At 50.4% G+C, this 15,688-nt stretch overlaps 1 protein-coding gene across 3 annotated transcripts in view; it reads left to right on the plus strand.

Annotated features, from left to right (window-relative positions):
- The window catches only part of Tmem266 (transmembrane protein 266), a 108,674-nt gene that overhangs the window by 50,841 nt on the left and 42,145 nt on the right, over positions 1 to 15,688 (plus strand). For all 3 annotated transcript variants that reach the window (XM_057766206.1, XM_057766207.1, XM_057766208.1), the window contains exon 3: positions 2,628 to 2,816. In XM_057766206.1, coding sequence (XP_057622189.1) covers positions 2,628 to 2,816 — 189 coding nt within the window. The remainder of the gene's footprint in view (positions 1 to 2,627; positions 2,817 to 15,688) is intronic.

A 15,688-nucleotide genomic window follows, 5' to 3' on the forward strand; every position in this document is an offset into this window, starting at 1 on the left:
CCTAAGATGCCATATGGATGAACCATTTCATCTTACCAGGTGTCAGTGTGGTAAGTTGTCAGGTGACAATTTATTTTGTGTCTGGCAACTCACTGGTAAACAATACCAAGGTAAAAATAACACTCTTTCTACTGCATTCTGCTGTCCCAGCCCCTTTAGCTGTGAGCCTGGCTCCTCGGCATCATCAGCAGGAGCATGATGCCACGCAGTGCTCTGTGACAGCCCTCAGCGTGGCACAACGCAAGGTCACATCGCGGGGTGATCAGCTAGACGGATCTGCTGATCTTGCCTGGGTCTGCCCTTCACTGTGGGCTTTGTCGTAGAGCTGCTCATTGATCTAGGTGAGAATAGACTCTAGTCAATGCATCTCCATCCAGTAGTCTAGACTGATCTCTCTCTACGGGTGGTTTTGCTGGAGTAGAAGCCAGACAGAAAGTCACGAGTACCTCTCGTTCTTCTGCTGGTAACACGTCTATTATCATCCCATTGTCCAAAACAAGTCACATGGCTGAACACACAATCAAGGGTTTGGGAAATGCAAGGCACACACACGCACACGTGCACGCACATGCATACTTCCTTTTGATGGGAGAAGCTGTAATGCCACATGACAAAGGGGGGCAATAAGGGTGGCGTTTACCCCTTCAAGGAAGGCTAAGCCATTAATGCACTTTATCCAGCATAGTTTTCTTTCTATGCAAGGCCAACGTGTGGGTTCAGTAACTAGGTGTGAGCTATGAGAGTTTCATTTTCACCAATGGAAGCTTTGTGTCTCTGCTGAGATGCAGCCAGAGATAGAGCTGGACCACCACAACCATTGTCAAAAGTGGAGGGGAGGGCAGGTTGTGAAAAGGCTGATGTAGTGTGTACCACACCTGTCACATGTCAGAGTCATACCCGTTAGCTTCAGAAGCAGGACTCCAGCCGCCTCTGATCCCACTGATTAGAAAGCTCTGTGTGTTCAATTCAAAAATCCTGCTTCCTTGAATAGGCCCTAAGAGAACAAACTAACCCAGCATGTACTTTTTAGGAAACATCTGGGGTAACTGGGATTCCCCCAGAAACACCCACACTTTCAGATCAATTGTTGAGAAACACGGAGCTGCACATCCGATGACTGTGCTGTCTGAAGCTCTTGAGTCATTTTGTAAATGTCACACTGTGATGAGTACTATTATCTGTGCTCTGCGGGGAGGAAAAACCAAGGGGGGGGCTATGAAAGCCAATCTGGGCATCGGGAATTACCCAGTGAGTGTGGGTGGTCCAGGTACTCTGCCTGTAACCCTCAAATAGCCCAAGCAAAGGAAGCAGGCAGATTCAGCTCTGAGCACCCAGACAACTGCCACTGTGTATTGCTTGTTGGGTTTCAGACCGTTAGAAGCACTTCAATTTTAGAGTTTTCCCATGGAGAGCAAGTGGGACAAACCAGTGAGGCTTGTCACTTAGAAGCTTTTTTCACATATGCCATGCTTCTCAGATCACAGCAGACCACAGGGCCCTCTGGAAGCCTTTTCCAGTTAGAGAAACTGAGGCCGGGGAAAGTGCCGCAAGAACAATCTACAGCAGCAGACTGGTTGGCTCAGGAGTGTCATTGGCCTCGCATTCCCCATGCACAGACCCTCTGTGTCCCCCAAATATGAAGTTTTTACTGTTTTGTGTGCACTACTTTCCCTTGCTAACTTTGTTGTTTGGCCAGAGACACAAGACTCAGCCTCTTAGATTCTACAGGATCAGACAGGGCCAAAGATGTGGAGAAAGAATCAGAGATGCCCAGGAAGGGACAGTCAGTGTCTCCAGTCCTGCATCTCTCATCAGGAGATGTTTGGCTGTTAACAGGATGTCTGTGCCTCTATTCCTACTCAGATACCAAGTGGTATTGAAAAATGCCTCCACAAATTGACAAAACTCCTGGTGGGTTGGGAGGTGTCCCTGCTCCTGGCTGGTGGGTACTGTGTGCCAGTGAAGTTGTGGATTGGTTTCAGTGCCCAAGATAAGCCTGCCTAAGACCCAGACTGACACAGACCCCTCAGTTTGCTCAGGTGACCCCAATTTCCCACTCCCCAGTCTTGAGAATGGAGATATGGTGTGACCCCTTTGAATAGGAAATGAGCAGCATCTTAGCTGTCCTTGGCTCTCCTCTTCGCCACCCAAGGCCCCCGTGTCTCCAAGAAGCTCCTGGCTACCTAGAGTCTAAATCCAGTCGGGAGTAAGAGTGCCTTTTGGTACTGTGACAGACAATGGACCCATTGCAAAGAACCCCATGCAACGGTTCTCAGCATATACTGCAATAGAAAGTACAGCGATGCAGGCTACTAAGAGCTACAGCCTTTCTTTCCTGGTTAACTAGAGGGTCCTTATCCTCCATGCTTCATAAAGAGCTTGCCCTCCCCCCAAAACTCACATGTTCAGGTCCTTCCATTCCCCATAGCTGGTGGGGAAAGGTGACTGACCAGGCCCTTGGACCAGTCCCTGGCTGGTCAGCAGGGAAGAATAGCAAATTTGTGCTTCCCTTGCCCTCTGGTACAGCAGAATAGCTTCCTGTGCCTTTACCCCCTCCCCCTTGACACAGGGAAGAGGCTATATTGTTCTCAGGGGCTAACCCTTGCCTGTTGTTCCCCTCCACTCAGGCCTGCCATTGAAGGAGGGATTTCTGAAGTTGAAATCATCTCCCAACAAGTAGATGAAGAAACCAAGAGCATTGCTCCCGTGCAGTTGGTGAACTTGGCCTATCGGGACCTGCCCCTGGCAGCTCTAGACCTTTCCACAGGGGGCTCACAGCTCCTGTCAAATCTGGACGAAGAGTACCAAAGAGAAGGGTAGGTTCCCACATGGCTGAGAGCCTCTCGCCTAACTCCCCGTGTTTCCATGGGTACCTCCCAAGAGGCCACAGAAGAGGCCAGAAATGCTGACCAGAAGAGGCCAGAAGTTGACTTTAGGTCACCCAGGCTCCTCTTCAACTCAGACACGATTCCCTCGGAGAAAGACCTTGGGTACAGAAAATGCCTGCTGCTGCTAGACGGCCTCTTTTGTCTGTGTGATGCTTGCTTAGAACTTAGATAATAATAAGATTTGTCTTCAGACAGAAAGGATCCTTAATATTCTTTCTCACTCACGCTGTGTTCCTCACAGGGGTTAGGAATGTGCCCACGGTCACAGAGCCCACCCCGGATGAACTGGGACTGCCCTTGGCTTTGTACTCAGTGGCTCTACTACCTCCCTCCCTGTCCAGTGGGAGCCCGCAGGGTTGCTCTTACTTGAACTCCTACATTTCATGTCAATCAGATCAGCGGGTTTGTTTCCCGGTTAACTTTTTATTAGCCTGATGGCTCTTACAGATATACTCTTCAAAGGAATGGTGGGATGATCCACTGGATGGGGGAAAGGGAGCTAAGAAGGGACCTCCTGTTTGTCAGGGGGAGGGGTGGCAATGCTGACAGCCATGGAAGGGCAGAGGTACATCTTCAGGTCACACAGCAGCTTAGACTTAACTCTCCCCTTACCTTTCTCCAGTTCCACCCCGTGGCTTTTAGGCACCGAATTGTAAACACTGGCCAGCACCAAAGAGCTGGTTCTGGGCAAAGCTCCCAGGTGCCTGTAACCATTTTAGAACACGCTGCCTGCTCAAAACACAAAAGGGAAGGGTTGCCGTGTATTTTAGAAGCCAAGGAAAAACCACAGCTAAGCTAAATTTGCAGAGCTCAGACTCCCTGTGTTTGGTTCCTGAAGGGGCACCCCCTTCCTAAGATAAATTGCCAAACAACTGGGAAGCTGTACACCTGTTTCGGCAATGATGACACCCCAGTGGCTTTCTCTGAAAATACAATTTTTCCAAGTATTGTAAACACAGCTAGCAGGACCCTGGAAGAAAATGACGGGAAAATCAATAGAAAACTCTCCAAAGGGATCCAGGAGATGCCTTAGTGGGAAAGAGAGCCTGCTCTGCGAGCATGAGGGTGTGAACCCCAACCCCCAGCAACCAGCCCAGTGTGGCTGCCTGTGCTTGTAACCTCAGGGGGCAGAGAAAGGCAGATGCATGCTGAGAGCTCACTAACCAGACAGCTCAGCCAAAATGGTGAGCTTCTGATTAATGATAGAACCTGTCATAAGGCAAAAAGACAGAGACCCCAAGAAGGGGCCTGAGACCCTGCTCTGGCCTCCACACGTGTGCACACAGGCGCATGTATATGCCATGCACGGCATACATGAAGGAAGGAAGCAGGGGACGAAGGAAACAAGGAAGGAAGGGCGGACATTTCTGAGGCATGCCTGGCAGTGGCAGTATTGACCTGAGCCACCAAAATTAGACTAAAGAGCCTGCTTTCCCTGGTCCCCTGTGGCTTAAAGCCTGAGCCGAGTCCGGGAGGGCCCAGAACCAGGGCCAGTGTACACGTAGTCTATGCGGCTGCGCAAAGCGGCGCTGAACGGGAACACAAAGCTGAGCTCATTACTCTCAGCTACTGCCCTCTCTGAAGTTCAGTTCTGTGATTCCAGGCCACCAGCCTGCGGGTCTTTCCCTGAGCCCCCAAAGAATCACCGCGTTATTGCTCTCTGGCGGTCAAATGCGGTAGTGCAACCTCCGGAAATGCAGGACCGAGCTGGCTCTTCTGCCCTGGCCTTTCTTCCTTGGCCTGATCTTGATCAGGTCCAGTTCAAGTTCATAGTTAAAGGGCATGGAAAGAGAGAGGAAAACCTTTAAGAACTCTGGTTTAGAATCCGCAACTGTTACTGCATAGTGAGTGGGTGTGCCCCATGAAGGTGTACCACACCTCCGGATGTGCCTTATTTCCGGGCCTGATACCTTTGCCCTCTCCCTAGGCTGTCAGCAGCCTGGCTCAGCCATTCAGTTAGTTTCTGAGTAGACTGTGTGCAAGGTCTCTTCCCCACAAGGCAGAGGCGTTTGATTTGATTTGATTCTCCTGGTGCGGTTCCCCCACCAGGCTGCCCTTGTCATGCAAATCAGAAGCTACAGGGCCGTGATTTTCGTGATTTTCCGAGAGCCCTCAGTGGGACCCCTATGGCAGCCAGAGTGCGTCCTAGGAAGGGAGAGCCCTGCAGGAAACGGAAGTCAGCGGGAAAGGACCAAGGAAAAGGGAGCTGCGAAGGAGGGAGGCTGTTCTTGGCTCTGGCTTCATTCCCCAGGCCTTTCCCACCATTTTCAACCTGGCTGTTCCTGGCACTATGCAATCCGGGTGTAAAGTCTGAGTTTGCAGTGCTCAGGGTCACGTGTGTTTTAAGACTTCTTCCTGCTGAGGGAGGCGCGATACATAGGAATGGATCTTTTCTGTTGGAAACCAAGGGACCTTAGGGGTCCTAAGTCAAAGCGGCACAGTGACTCATCTGCCCTGCATGGTGTCCCCGGAGTGTGGTCGGAGTGGCTGTGTTACAGTTTCCCATACTCTAGGACTCTGAGGGCTGGAGAGCTTAGAGGGTGAATGCTTGAGAATTCTCAAAGCCTGACGCTGGAGTCTGAAGAGTGGTCAGGTCACAGGATAGCAGAAGGAGCAGCGCCATCACGCTCTCATTGCCATCTGTCCCCAGAGCGCTTCCAGTGGTGACTCTATACACACTGAGCAACCCTCCCTCCAGCCTTTGACAGCCACCAGTCTACCCCATCCTTAAATGTGACCACCCAGGCATCGTGTGTGTGAGTGAAAACATACACTATTGGCGTTTTTACAATTGACTTATTTCAAAAAGAATACTGTCCTCAGAGACTACCCATAGTATAACATGGCCCAGAATGTCCTTTCTTTTAACCCCAATAATATCTCTTTATTATACATTCTAAATGTTCTGCTCATCTTCTCATGGACGTTCGGATGGTGTCCGCCTTTTCCCTACAGTGGATCGTGCTGCTGTAAACAGATATCTCTGAGACCCTGCCTTCGGGCCTCTGCAGTGTATACATACCCACAGTGTGCTTTCTGAACCACCCTGTAGGAGTCCTCTGAAGATTACAGGCAGAATTCCCATTGCTCACAGCAGCTGTGCCGTTCTGCACTCCCACCAATGTTGCATCAAAGGTCCATTGCCCACATCTGCACCAATACTTGCCAATGCACCATTTTTGGGTGGTAGCCATCCTAAGGGGTGAGGCATGATGTGGTCTGGCAGTTTTGAAGTGTGTGATCTTGTTTGTGTGTGCACAAGAGTCCTGTGGTGTTAAAATGAGCCAACGTCCTAACTCAGCCTGGACTTGCTAAGAAGAGTTTCAAGTTTTGTTACTGTAATAAATACCCCAGGAATACCTAGACACCCACATAGACACACCTAGAGGTGTGCTCCTCTTAGACACACCCGGAGGTGTGCCCCTCCTAGACACACCCGGAGGTGTGCCCCTCCTAGACACACCCGGAGGTGTGCTCCTCCTAGACACATCCAGAGATGTACTCTTCTAAAGAATATCCTAAATATCTCTACGTTCAATCATGAAGACAGTCGGGATCAACCATCACCTAGCCTTTGTCCAAAGTCGCTTGTCTGCCACAGTCCAAACTGTCTGTTGCTTATGGTATTCAGCTCTACTGCCAGGCAGCTTGAGACTCAGAGAGGAAAAGCTGGCTTCCATATAGACGGACACCGTCTTAGACTTGAGGTCTTAACAGAGCCTCTACCTGACTCTCGGTTGTGATTGGCAATCCTCTTGGGCGGTTTCTCATCACTTCCATTTTCTTCAGCCCTTTCCTGCCCTTAACAGATGGCTTTCTCTCCCACAGCCCCATGAAGGTACAGCAGCCCTGGGTAGAACACCCTGCACCCCCAGATTCTTACTTCTTCCTTTCCAGGCCTGGACTCATCTTCGGAGCTCAGATTCTATCAATGTCCTCCTTCTCAGAAACCTCAATCCTTCAGTACAGCCTCCCCATCTCCTCAGTGTTGAGCCCTCCTCTCTCCTAACCTCCCCTCTACACCCCCGGCTCCTGTTGGCCCCCATCACCGCTCCCTTCCTCTTTGGAATCAAACTTCTAGCAAGCTTCAGTGACACCTGCTTCCCTCATCAGTCTACTTCAGTCTGGCTTCAGCCTCTTCCATGCCACACCACAGTTCTCGAGGGTGCAATACCTAATCTTGATTACTTACCTGACTGGATGTAAGATCACCTAGGAAACACATCTCCAGGAGCGTCTCTGAGGATGTTCTCAGAGAAGTTTAACAGAAGAGGTAAGACCTATCCTTGATGTAAGTGACATGGCCCCCATAGACCTGAGTCCTAGAGTAAGAGTGGGAAAGAAGGAAGGCAGCTTGAATACCGGCATTCCTCACTCTGTCCCCTGGCAGCAGACACAATGTGACCAGATGTCCCCCACCCCCACTCCTGCTGCCATGTTTTGTCACCATGATGTATCATATATATTCCTTTGACTAGTCAACCAAAATAAGCCCCTTTCTCTTAAGGCTGCCTTCTGACAAATACTTGCTCTCAGTGACAAAAATAAGTAAGGCAGGCATCCACATCTGCTTGCGATGGAAAGCCTTAATTGCCTTCTGCCAGTATCTCCCCTTGACTGGGTATCCCCGTGCCTGCCACCACAAACAGATCTTCTGCACTGTGCCTTCTAAGCCTTTGTCAGACAAGTAACAATTGTCATCTGCTTGTTCTTTAACCATGGGAGCTCTCTCTCTCTCTCTCTCTCTCTCTCTCTCTCTCTCTCTCTCCCCATTTTTTCTACACACTGGATAATTTTACCCATCTCTGTAAGCTTTCAACTAGTAATGAGCAAAGCCATGTGCCTGGTCCAAGTCTCCCTTTCAAACTCCTAAGTTCTTTCTGAACATCTTCCTAGGGATCCCCAAATGCCGTTGAGTCCTGACGGATGTCAATGAAATGATCGAGTCTTCTTGTCCCTGACTCACTCACATTCTCACGTTGGTGCCCCTGAGGTCATTGCTGCCACAGGTGTCCACTGTGGGAATGCTAGTGCCCGTTCCAAGGGCTCCTGGGAAGTGGGCCCTCATGCAGGGTGGGCTCCATCAGGGTAAGGACAGAACATTCCCTTGATTCCCAGCTCTGGATCGTGTTCTTCTCCCACCCTCTGCTCCAGTTCTGCTTGATCTCATCCTCACCCCCTGAATCCAGGTCCCCAAGGCAAACCCAGGAGCTGCCCTGGCACATCATGCCCACTGGATCATCTTCCTTTCCCTCCCTGTGTCAGCTCATTCCTCAACCACATCTCCCTCCTTCAGCACTGATAGCGCAAAACCTCCATGTGATTCCACAGAGGTGAACAGACAGTCTGGGGAGGGGGGAGACGGGGAGCAGAGGTGTCAGCCCTGACTGCAAAGTCCTGTGACAACAAAATGCGGTGAGACTAGCTTGATTTGCCTCCCTCATACCTTACACTCTCTTCCCGAGTCCTGCACATCTTCATTGCCTTAATTTTCCACTTCCCATTCTTCCTCCAAGGACAGGCTCCGTCTGTCCGCTAGTTGCTTTGGACTGTGCATACCAGAAAATCCTCCTCAAACTCCTTGGCCTCCGTCAGGTGAAATCCAGAGCTAAGGCAGCTCTGAGGTTGGTCCAGCAGACTTAGTGTAAGCAAGGTCCAGATCCCCCTTATCGCTGCTGTCAACAGTACTGACCTCATCCTGATGCCGAAAGCGGCCTCATAGTTGGTGGAGGGCTGCCTGTGGCAGTCAGACATTCTCATTCCCATCTAGCAAGCGAGAGCTTGTGAACAACACAGAACCTTCCCAGAAGCCTTCAGCAGTTCTTTCCTAATGTCTTGTGGGCTAGAATTGAGTCACAGGGCAAAGAAAGCTCATAGGCTGACTGGACCTGTCTTTTGAATGGTAAATTGCTATGCAGATGTAGGAGATTCATCCACAGTATACCACAGCCTCAAGAGAGCGGGTTTCAGGATGGCAAGATGGCTCAGCTGCTGAAGGTGCTGCTCCCTGCGGAACCTGACAGGCTGGGTCTGATCCCCAGAATCCACAGAGTGGAAAGAGAGAACTGGCTGTGCCAAGCTGGCCTCTGACCTTCATATATGCTCAGTGTGCATGTATGCTCTCTCTCTGTCTCTGTCTGTCTCTCTGTGTCTCTGTCTCTCTCTGTCTCTCGCACACACACACTTTTAAAGGGAGAACTAATTTCCCAATCATAACAGGACTCCGAGAAAAAGCTTTGAAGAATCACGGGTCTCAAACAGGCTTAAAGAGAGATGAGCCCAACAGCATGTTTCTGCTGGAATTAGGCAGTCAGAGGAAGACAACATAATGGAGCACATTTTAGAATATTTTCTGAGATGTCAGGTTAGAAAAAGAAGACAGACCCAATATAGCAAACACCTCTAAATAAGGATTGAAATAATTTTAGATATGACAGCAAGCAATAGCTGGGGGCAAAGAGAAGGGAGGAGTGGGGCTATTAAGCCACAGCCCAAAATAGCCTCTTTGCAGAATACCTTAAGGATGCATTTTCCAGAAATCTCCTGTCCCCACCCCCATGCTCCCACAGCCCGCTCCCTCCGTGTTGTCAATGATTAGGAAAGCAATAAATTCATAGGCATACTAGTTGTAAACAACACAGTCACCCAGCCCCACGGCATCACAACTTGCAGCTAGGTGCACATGGCCTTGGACAACCTCTGGGCTCTACATCTTCCACATCTAACCCAGACCCTGGACTAGGAAGTTCTCTCTAGCAGGGACCAGACCATTTGAGACTGGGATAGAGGACAGGCCGACAGAATGAACGAATGACTTGAATGGCCAAATGAGCAGGTGAATGGGTGGGGCTACAATAAGCTAGCATGGGAAAGTCCAGTTTCCCTGGAGAGTGGGGTAAACGGATCTCCACAGAGTTGATGAAGAGCAAAGACAGGGAAGGGGAGCAGCACCAGGCTTCCCTCACCCACAGGTCAAAGCCAAGGGGTAGCCCCACATCTCCAAGCATCCTCTCCACAAAGTCAGCCTGAAAGAAAGAACTCAGATTTGCCTCAGAGCCTGCCAAATTTAGTTAGTAAGAAGTTAGACGTGCTCAGGCATATGGGGCTCGTCCACCCTAGCCGTGTCCATGCCGGCGTGAAGCCTGGGGGTTCCATGTCACGATTCATGGGGGCTGGGAAGGTGGGAGAGAGGGAAGGAATCCCACTCCATGCCAGTGGGATTTGTTTGCAGTAAATGCTACCCTCAGGCTTCCACAAGGGTTCTCTAGGCTCCAACTATCACATAGAGCTTTAGCTAGGATACAAAATGTATTAATTATAGGTAATTTCATTTTCTTATAGTCCAGGAGCCCCTCATTTTTAATTGATTAAGCAATCAATTCACAGATATATAGTAAAATATTCATCCACCCCCCCTTAGTCACAACATACATGGTGTATAGCCTCTGGGGACCACTAGACGGCAGCAGAGTGCCTCTGGTGGTTAGGGGTGGGACTGAGCACCTGATCTCAGCCTGGAAGGAGGACGGTTTGCACCCTCAGGCTTGGGCGCAGAAAGAGAGCCTGATGTTATGGTTTCTAACAGGAAAATCCCTGTCATTCGGGGAGACATCCAGGATCCAGAATTTGGCCAAAGAGAAGAAAGAGGAATATGGCCAACCTAGAAATTACCAAACTCCTGTCAACCCAGAGGGACAGGACAAGAGAGGAAGCTGTTCTAGCTTATTTCCACAGGGTTAGGGAGTTGACCTCATCTAGTAGCCCTAGTTGCAAAGACTAGCTCAGAGGAAGTCCTTAGATTTGTGGTCAGTTCTCAGAATTGAGGGGTCTCTGGGTAGAAGCGAGCCCTTAGTCTGTTCTCTATTGCTCTTATAAACCCCATGGCCAAAAGCAACTTGGGGGTGAATAGGGCTTATTTCATCTTATAGGTTAGGGCCCGTAATGGAGACAAACTGAAAGAGGAACTCAGGGAACAGAACCCTGGAGAGGTGCTGCCTACTGGCTTGCTCTGCTCAGCTTGTTCAGCTTGCTTTTCTAAATGCATCCCAGAACCACCTGTCCAAGGGTACCATCGCCCATAGTGGGCTGCTATTCATTAATCATATTCATTCATTCATTCATAATTCATATTAATCTAGAATATGCCCTTTCAAACTTGCCTACAGGCTAGTCTGATCAAAGCATTTTCTCAGTTAAGGTTCCCTCTTCCTAGATGACCCCAGCTTGTGTTGGGTTGACAAACATCCTAACAAGCACAATGACCCCTACGTGAGGTTCCGGTTCTCAGTTTAAGAAGCTAGGCAGGGGGAGCAGACCGCTCAGGTCTCCTTTGATGGTCCTCTATGAGAGTCAAGGAGTCTCTGTGCCTCTTGAAACCTGCGCAGGGCTGTGGTTTTGTGCCTATTTGGGGTCACGTGATGATTGTTTCCGTCAGGTATTGGAGAGTTCTGCTTCAAGGAAGCTAGCTGCCATGCCAGTGGTGTAGAACTCCTTCAGGACAGGGATGGGCTAGGACCACCTGCTGCTCCAGGCTTCACGTCAGCTGCTGCAACCAATTGGCTTCTAAACCCATTCTGACCTCCCCTCATTTTTTTGGGCACTTGACAGATGACAAGCTAAACGTGCAGCTAACAAGGTCTTCTGGCTTGGTCACCCCAGGCGTCTCTGACCTTTGTTGTCCCCACCGCCCTGCTGCGGAGCACCTTTAAGACGACAGAGTCTCGGCCATCTCCACAGTTCCACCAGAAGGCAAACAGTTTCCTCTGCCCCCATCCGGCATCCGGCATCCAGCATTCCTCTTCTACTGCCTAAGCATGCAGTGGATTGTGGGGTGGAGCAAGCTGAGCCCTGACTGGTCCACACCACGTGGCCTACTTCACCTTTAGGATGGGAGCTGTTTCAGTGCCAAGCTTAGGAACAGCCTGCCTGCCTGACTGCCTGCCTGCCTCCCAGGCCACTCTTATGGCCTTACCTACCATAAAAGAGCTTTGGGAGATTCGCCAAAGTTCTTTTTCATAGTCTAGAATTTATTCTCTAATTGTTACCCAAACAACTAAAAATATAAAGCAGAAGCCGCACAGGCCCTCATCTGCGTCCCACACCCAGACTCCTCTGAAGCCTCAGGAGGGGGTGCCGGAACTTCTCTGGGATACCACCTGCCAGCAGGTCCATCTGTTGGTATTATTTGGGCAGCCCAAGCCTGCCCCAGAACTGCCCCTGACTTTTAGAGCACGTTAGAAAATTGGGGCACGCCTGCCCTCCGGTGGCAACTCCAGGAATGACACCACCCCGGTGCTTTTATGCGCGAGGCTACCAGAAAGCGATTTTTCTCAGTCTATCCTGGTGCCCGCTTTAGTTAACGGCGCAGGGATCTTTAGAAACGGGAAACACTTCCTCCTTTTGCCACGAACACACACTGTCCTTGCAATGTCTGAGTCACTAGCATTTCACAGTTAGCTGTTCAGGACTCTAAACGTGAGGCCAGCCAGGGACCTGCAGGTTCAGCGCTACAGGCCCCACTCCCGTTGGCGAGCTCTGCCCAGAAGCCCTTGGGTATTCGCCCCTGTAGAGTTGTACAGCCCTATCCAGACCTCTCGTTCACAACGGAGCCACAGCCAAGCCTACTGGACTTCATGCTGAGCTGGTTGTGGCCCTGTTTTCTGTGACCGTGATCTCTGTCCTGCTCCCAAGCTTCCTTCACCAAACCCTGTTCATCCTCCATAATACTTGTCACCTGTAAGAACAACTATCGTCCATATTCAGGGGTTCTTATTGAAATGCAGCACCATGTTCAGTGGGTGTGAGGACGATGCAGCTTCCATAACTCCGTGGGTGCCCAGGTGATGAGTATGAAGAATCAGGACAGTGGGAAGTTAGACCATGGGCATAACCCATAAGGGGCCAGGGTATGGCTTGACCCTTAGGGCTTTGCAACAACCCCTGACCTGGATGCAGATCCCAACCCCCACCTCCAGGCCTCCCTGCTCTGACACATCCGTCCACAGTGGGTTACTTATTAGATGGTCTTCCTTTGTCACTGTCTCTCAAGTCCCTTCTATGTGTCATGGGGTCACTGGGAGGAAAGAGGTTCACCCAGTATTTGTGATAGCGCCTATGACACAAATACCACTCCTTGTGCAGCTTGGGGACACTCCCAGGCTGATGTAGTCGAAAGACTGGTAGCTGAGGGCCAAGCTTTGGTTGGGCACAGCTAAGTTGCCACAGGAGTAGAGATACAGGACCTGGAGAGGTAGACTTGGCTTTGCAACTCCTTTGGGGGTTTGGAGTTGTCTATAGGGTGTGTGGGTGTTTCTCCTCCAAAAGGTTGAACCAGAAAGTCTTTACCCAGCAGGAATGAGGGCTTTCCCATAGTTGAATATATGGAGCTCCCCTCCCCTCGTCTTCCTCAACTATATATTATAGCCCTGTGCAATTAGGGCAGAATTCATGCAGCAGCTGGATACTCAGGTGAGGGTCCCATGTCCTTCCCACCCCCTGATGAGGGGTTGGAAACAGTCAAGAAGTCCAGCTGGGGTAAAACTTTTCAAGTAAGCAAGCCTTACAAACACAGGGTGGTGGGTTGAGGCTCAGGGGGTGGCCCTCTACCCCTTAACACCTGGTCTTAAATGTCAGCTCAACTCTTCACCATCCTGGGTCCTGCACCAGCTCTGGGTTTCCCTGTTAATGTCCCTGTCACCCTATAGCACAGTATAACTTGTCTGAATTCATCTTTCCCACTACCATGTAACCGGTTTGGCTGACTTGGGACACAGGGCCTATGCTGGGGACCCAGCATCCTTTGCCATCCAGATCTGCCCCTGCCTCCTTTCTGAGCCCTTTCCATCTGATCCTCTCCCCGGCTCAGGCTAACCTCAGATCGCAGATGACTCCTGGTCTGCCCACAGCTCTTTCAAAAGCAGAGTCAGCATTTTCACACTTGAGCAGCAGTGTAAAGTGGCCTCTCTGAACTCAGGTGAGCTGCACCCGGATGGAGTTTTCCCTCCCTCTGCTTTGGGGCTCTCCTCTGGGGCAGCAGGAGCAGCAGACTCTCGGGGGGGGGGGGGCACATCTCACAGTCATCAGATGTACAAGGTAGGGAGCAGAAGAGTGCCCAACTGCTCCCACTGACCACGAGGGTGAAACCTCCTGTTCACCACTGGACGTCACCCAGGGCCAACAGTCTTCCCAGCTGCCCGTTTTATTTATAGCGTCCAAAGCTGCTTGGGCTCCCATTTCAGATGCCAATGAAATGGCACCGGTGTTAGCGACCACTAATAGTGGATGCCGTGGGGCTGGACCTGAGGAGTCTTTATACCCTGGGAAAGAATGCATGCCATTGGAAGACCACGGGACGGGAAGGGCATGGCACAAAATTTCCACAAGTGCCAAGTTGAAGGCTGGGCACAAACTGAGAGCGGGGATGATGCAAATAGGACCAGGCAGAAGGAGAGGCAGGAGTGGCATGCTGGGAAGGAAGTAGGGAGCAGGTAAGACGGGAGGGTGAGGAGAACGGAGTTCTTAACAGCCAAGAGTGTCGGCTGCAGGAAAGCAGTCTGAGGATACTGGCTCCAGTGGGCAGCAGCCTTCTCCTTCTGGGTTCCTCCAGCCGGATGGGGATAGGCTGTCCCTGAACACACGGTGGAGGCTTCCCTGTTCTTCCCTCCGCCTCTCATGGTGACAGCTGACCTCACGGGTTTTCCTCTAGATTTCCCTGGCTCCTCCAGGTGTCCCAGGGTTGTGTATCCTAAAGAAAAGGATAGTTACCACTCAGAAAGAACTTCTTCTGGGTGCTAGAGCTCTCTGTTTACCCTCTGGGGTATAGCTGGGAAAATCAAGCTGGGCTTTTCAAATGCTAACACGGCCTCTTCATCTGTGCATTTCTCCAACTAAATCACAGCCACTCTCACCAGGCTCCTTGGGACCCTCGGCTCCCAGTTGGCCAGACCTAGCAGATAACAATAATAATGTTTGAAGTATATATATATATATATATATATATATATATATATATATATATATTAGGGCTGTCTTCTATGCAGTATCTGGGAGCATACTTGTATTAGGAAGGTGTTCAATGTTTATCTGAAATTTGAATTTATCTCGCAATTCTACTGAGCTCAATGTGGCTCCTGTTTGGGTTGACCTGTGGGAGCCTGCAAGAAAAATGAGAAGTGTGACTAACAGTGTGTTTTAAGTTTGCCCTGCAAGGGGCCACAGAGATCTCACGGTTGATCTTTGTGATTCAGCTCCCACCATGCTTTGTGGTCCTGTTTTCCATTTGTCTCTTAGGCCCAGCCAGTCCCCTCCTCTCTCACTCTATACTCTTGGCCTTTGTAGGAACTCATGGCAACCCTTCTCCCCCCATTCAAAGTGATCTGCTTAGCTTCCTCCATCATGTTGCAGTCTCTAAGCGTCTCTTTCTGCAGCCTGCTTCCCGAGTCTGGAGAGGACCACCCCTGGTCTTTATATCACCACTGAGCCAAGGACGGAGACCGTCAGTCATTCCCGTAGGTGTTAGAAATATCCCGAGAGACTTAAGCAAGCCTGGTTTCCTAATAGGATTCTTCAAGACCTATGGCATTCAAGCTTTCTCTGAACAAACCAGGAGGAGGACGTCACCAGCTGAAAGTGTCCACATCATTCTTTAAGAGAGGGCTAAAGCAAGGCTGTCCTCCCAGCCCATTGACACCCGAGTCTTCAAGAGGAAGACACTGGTTCTCCTTTCAGCAGGCTACAGCAGACTGATTCTCTATGAATGGGAAGGATGTGGTGATGGTCAAGCATTTAGGCCATCAGATATT

The sequence above is a fragment of the Chionomys nivalis genome, chromosome 4 (genome assembly GCF_950005125.1).
Source record: "Chionomys nivalis chromosome 4, mChiNiv1.1, whole genome shotgun sequence".
Classification (NCBI taxonomy): domain Eukaryota; kingdom Metazoa; phylum Chordata; class Mammalia; order Rodentia; family Cricetidae; genus Chionomys; species Chionomys nivalis.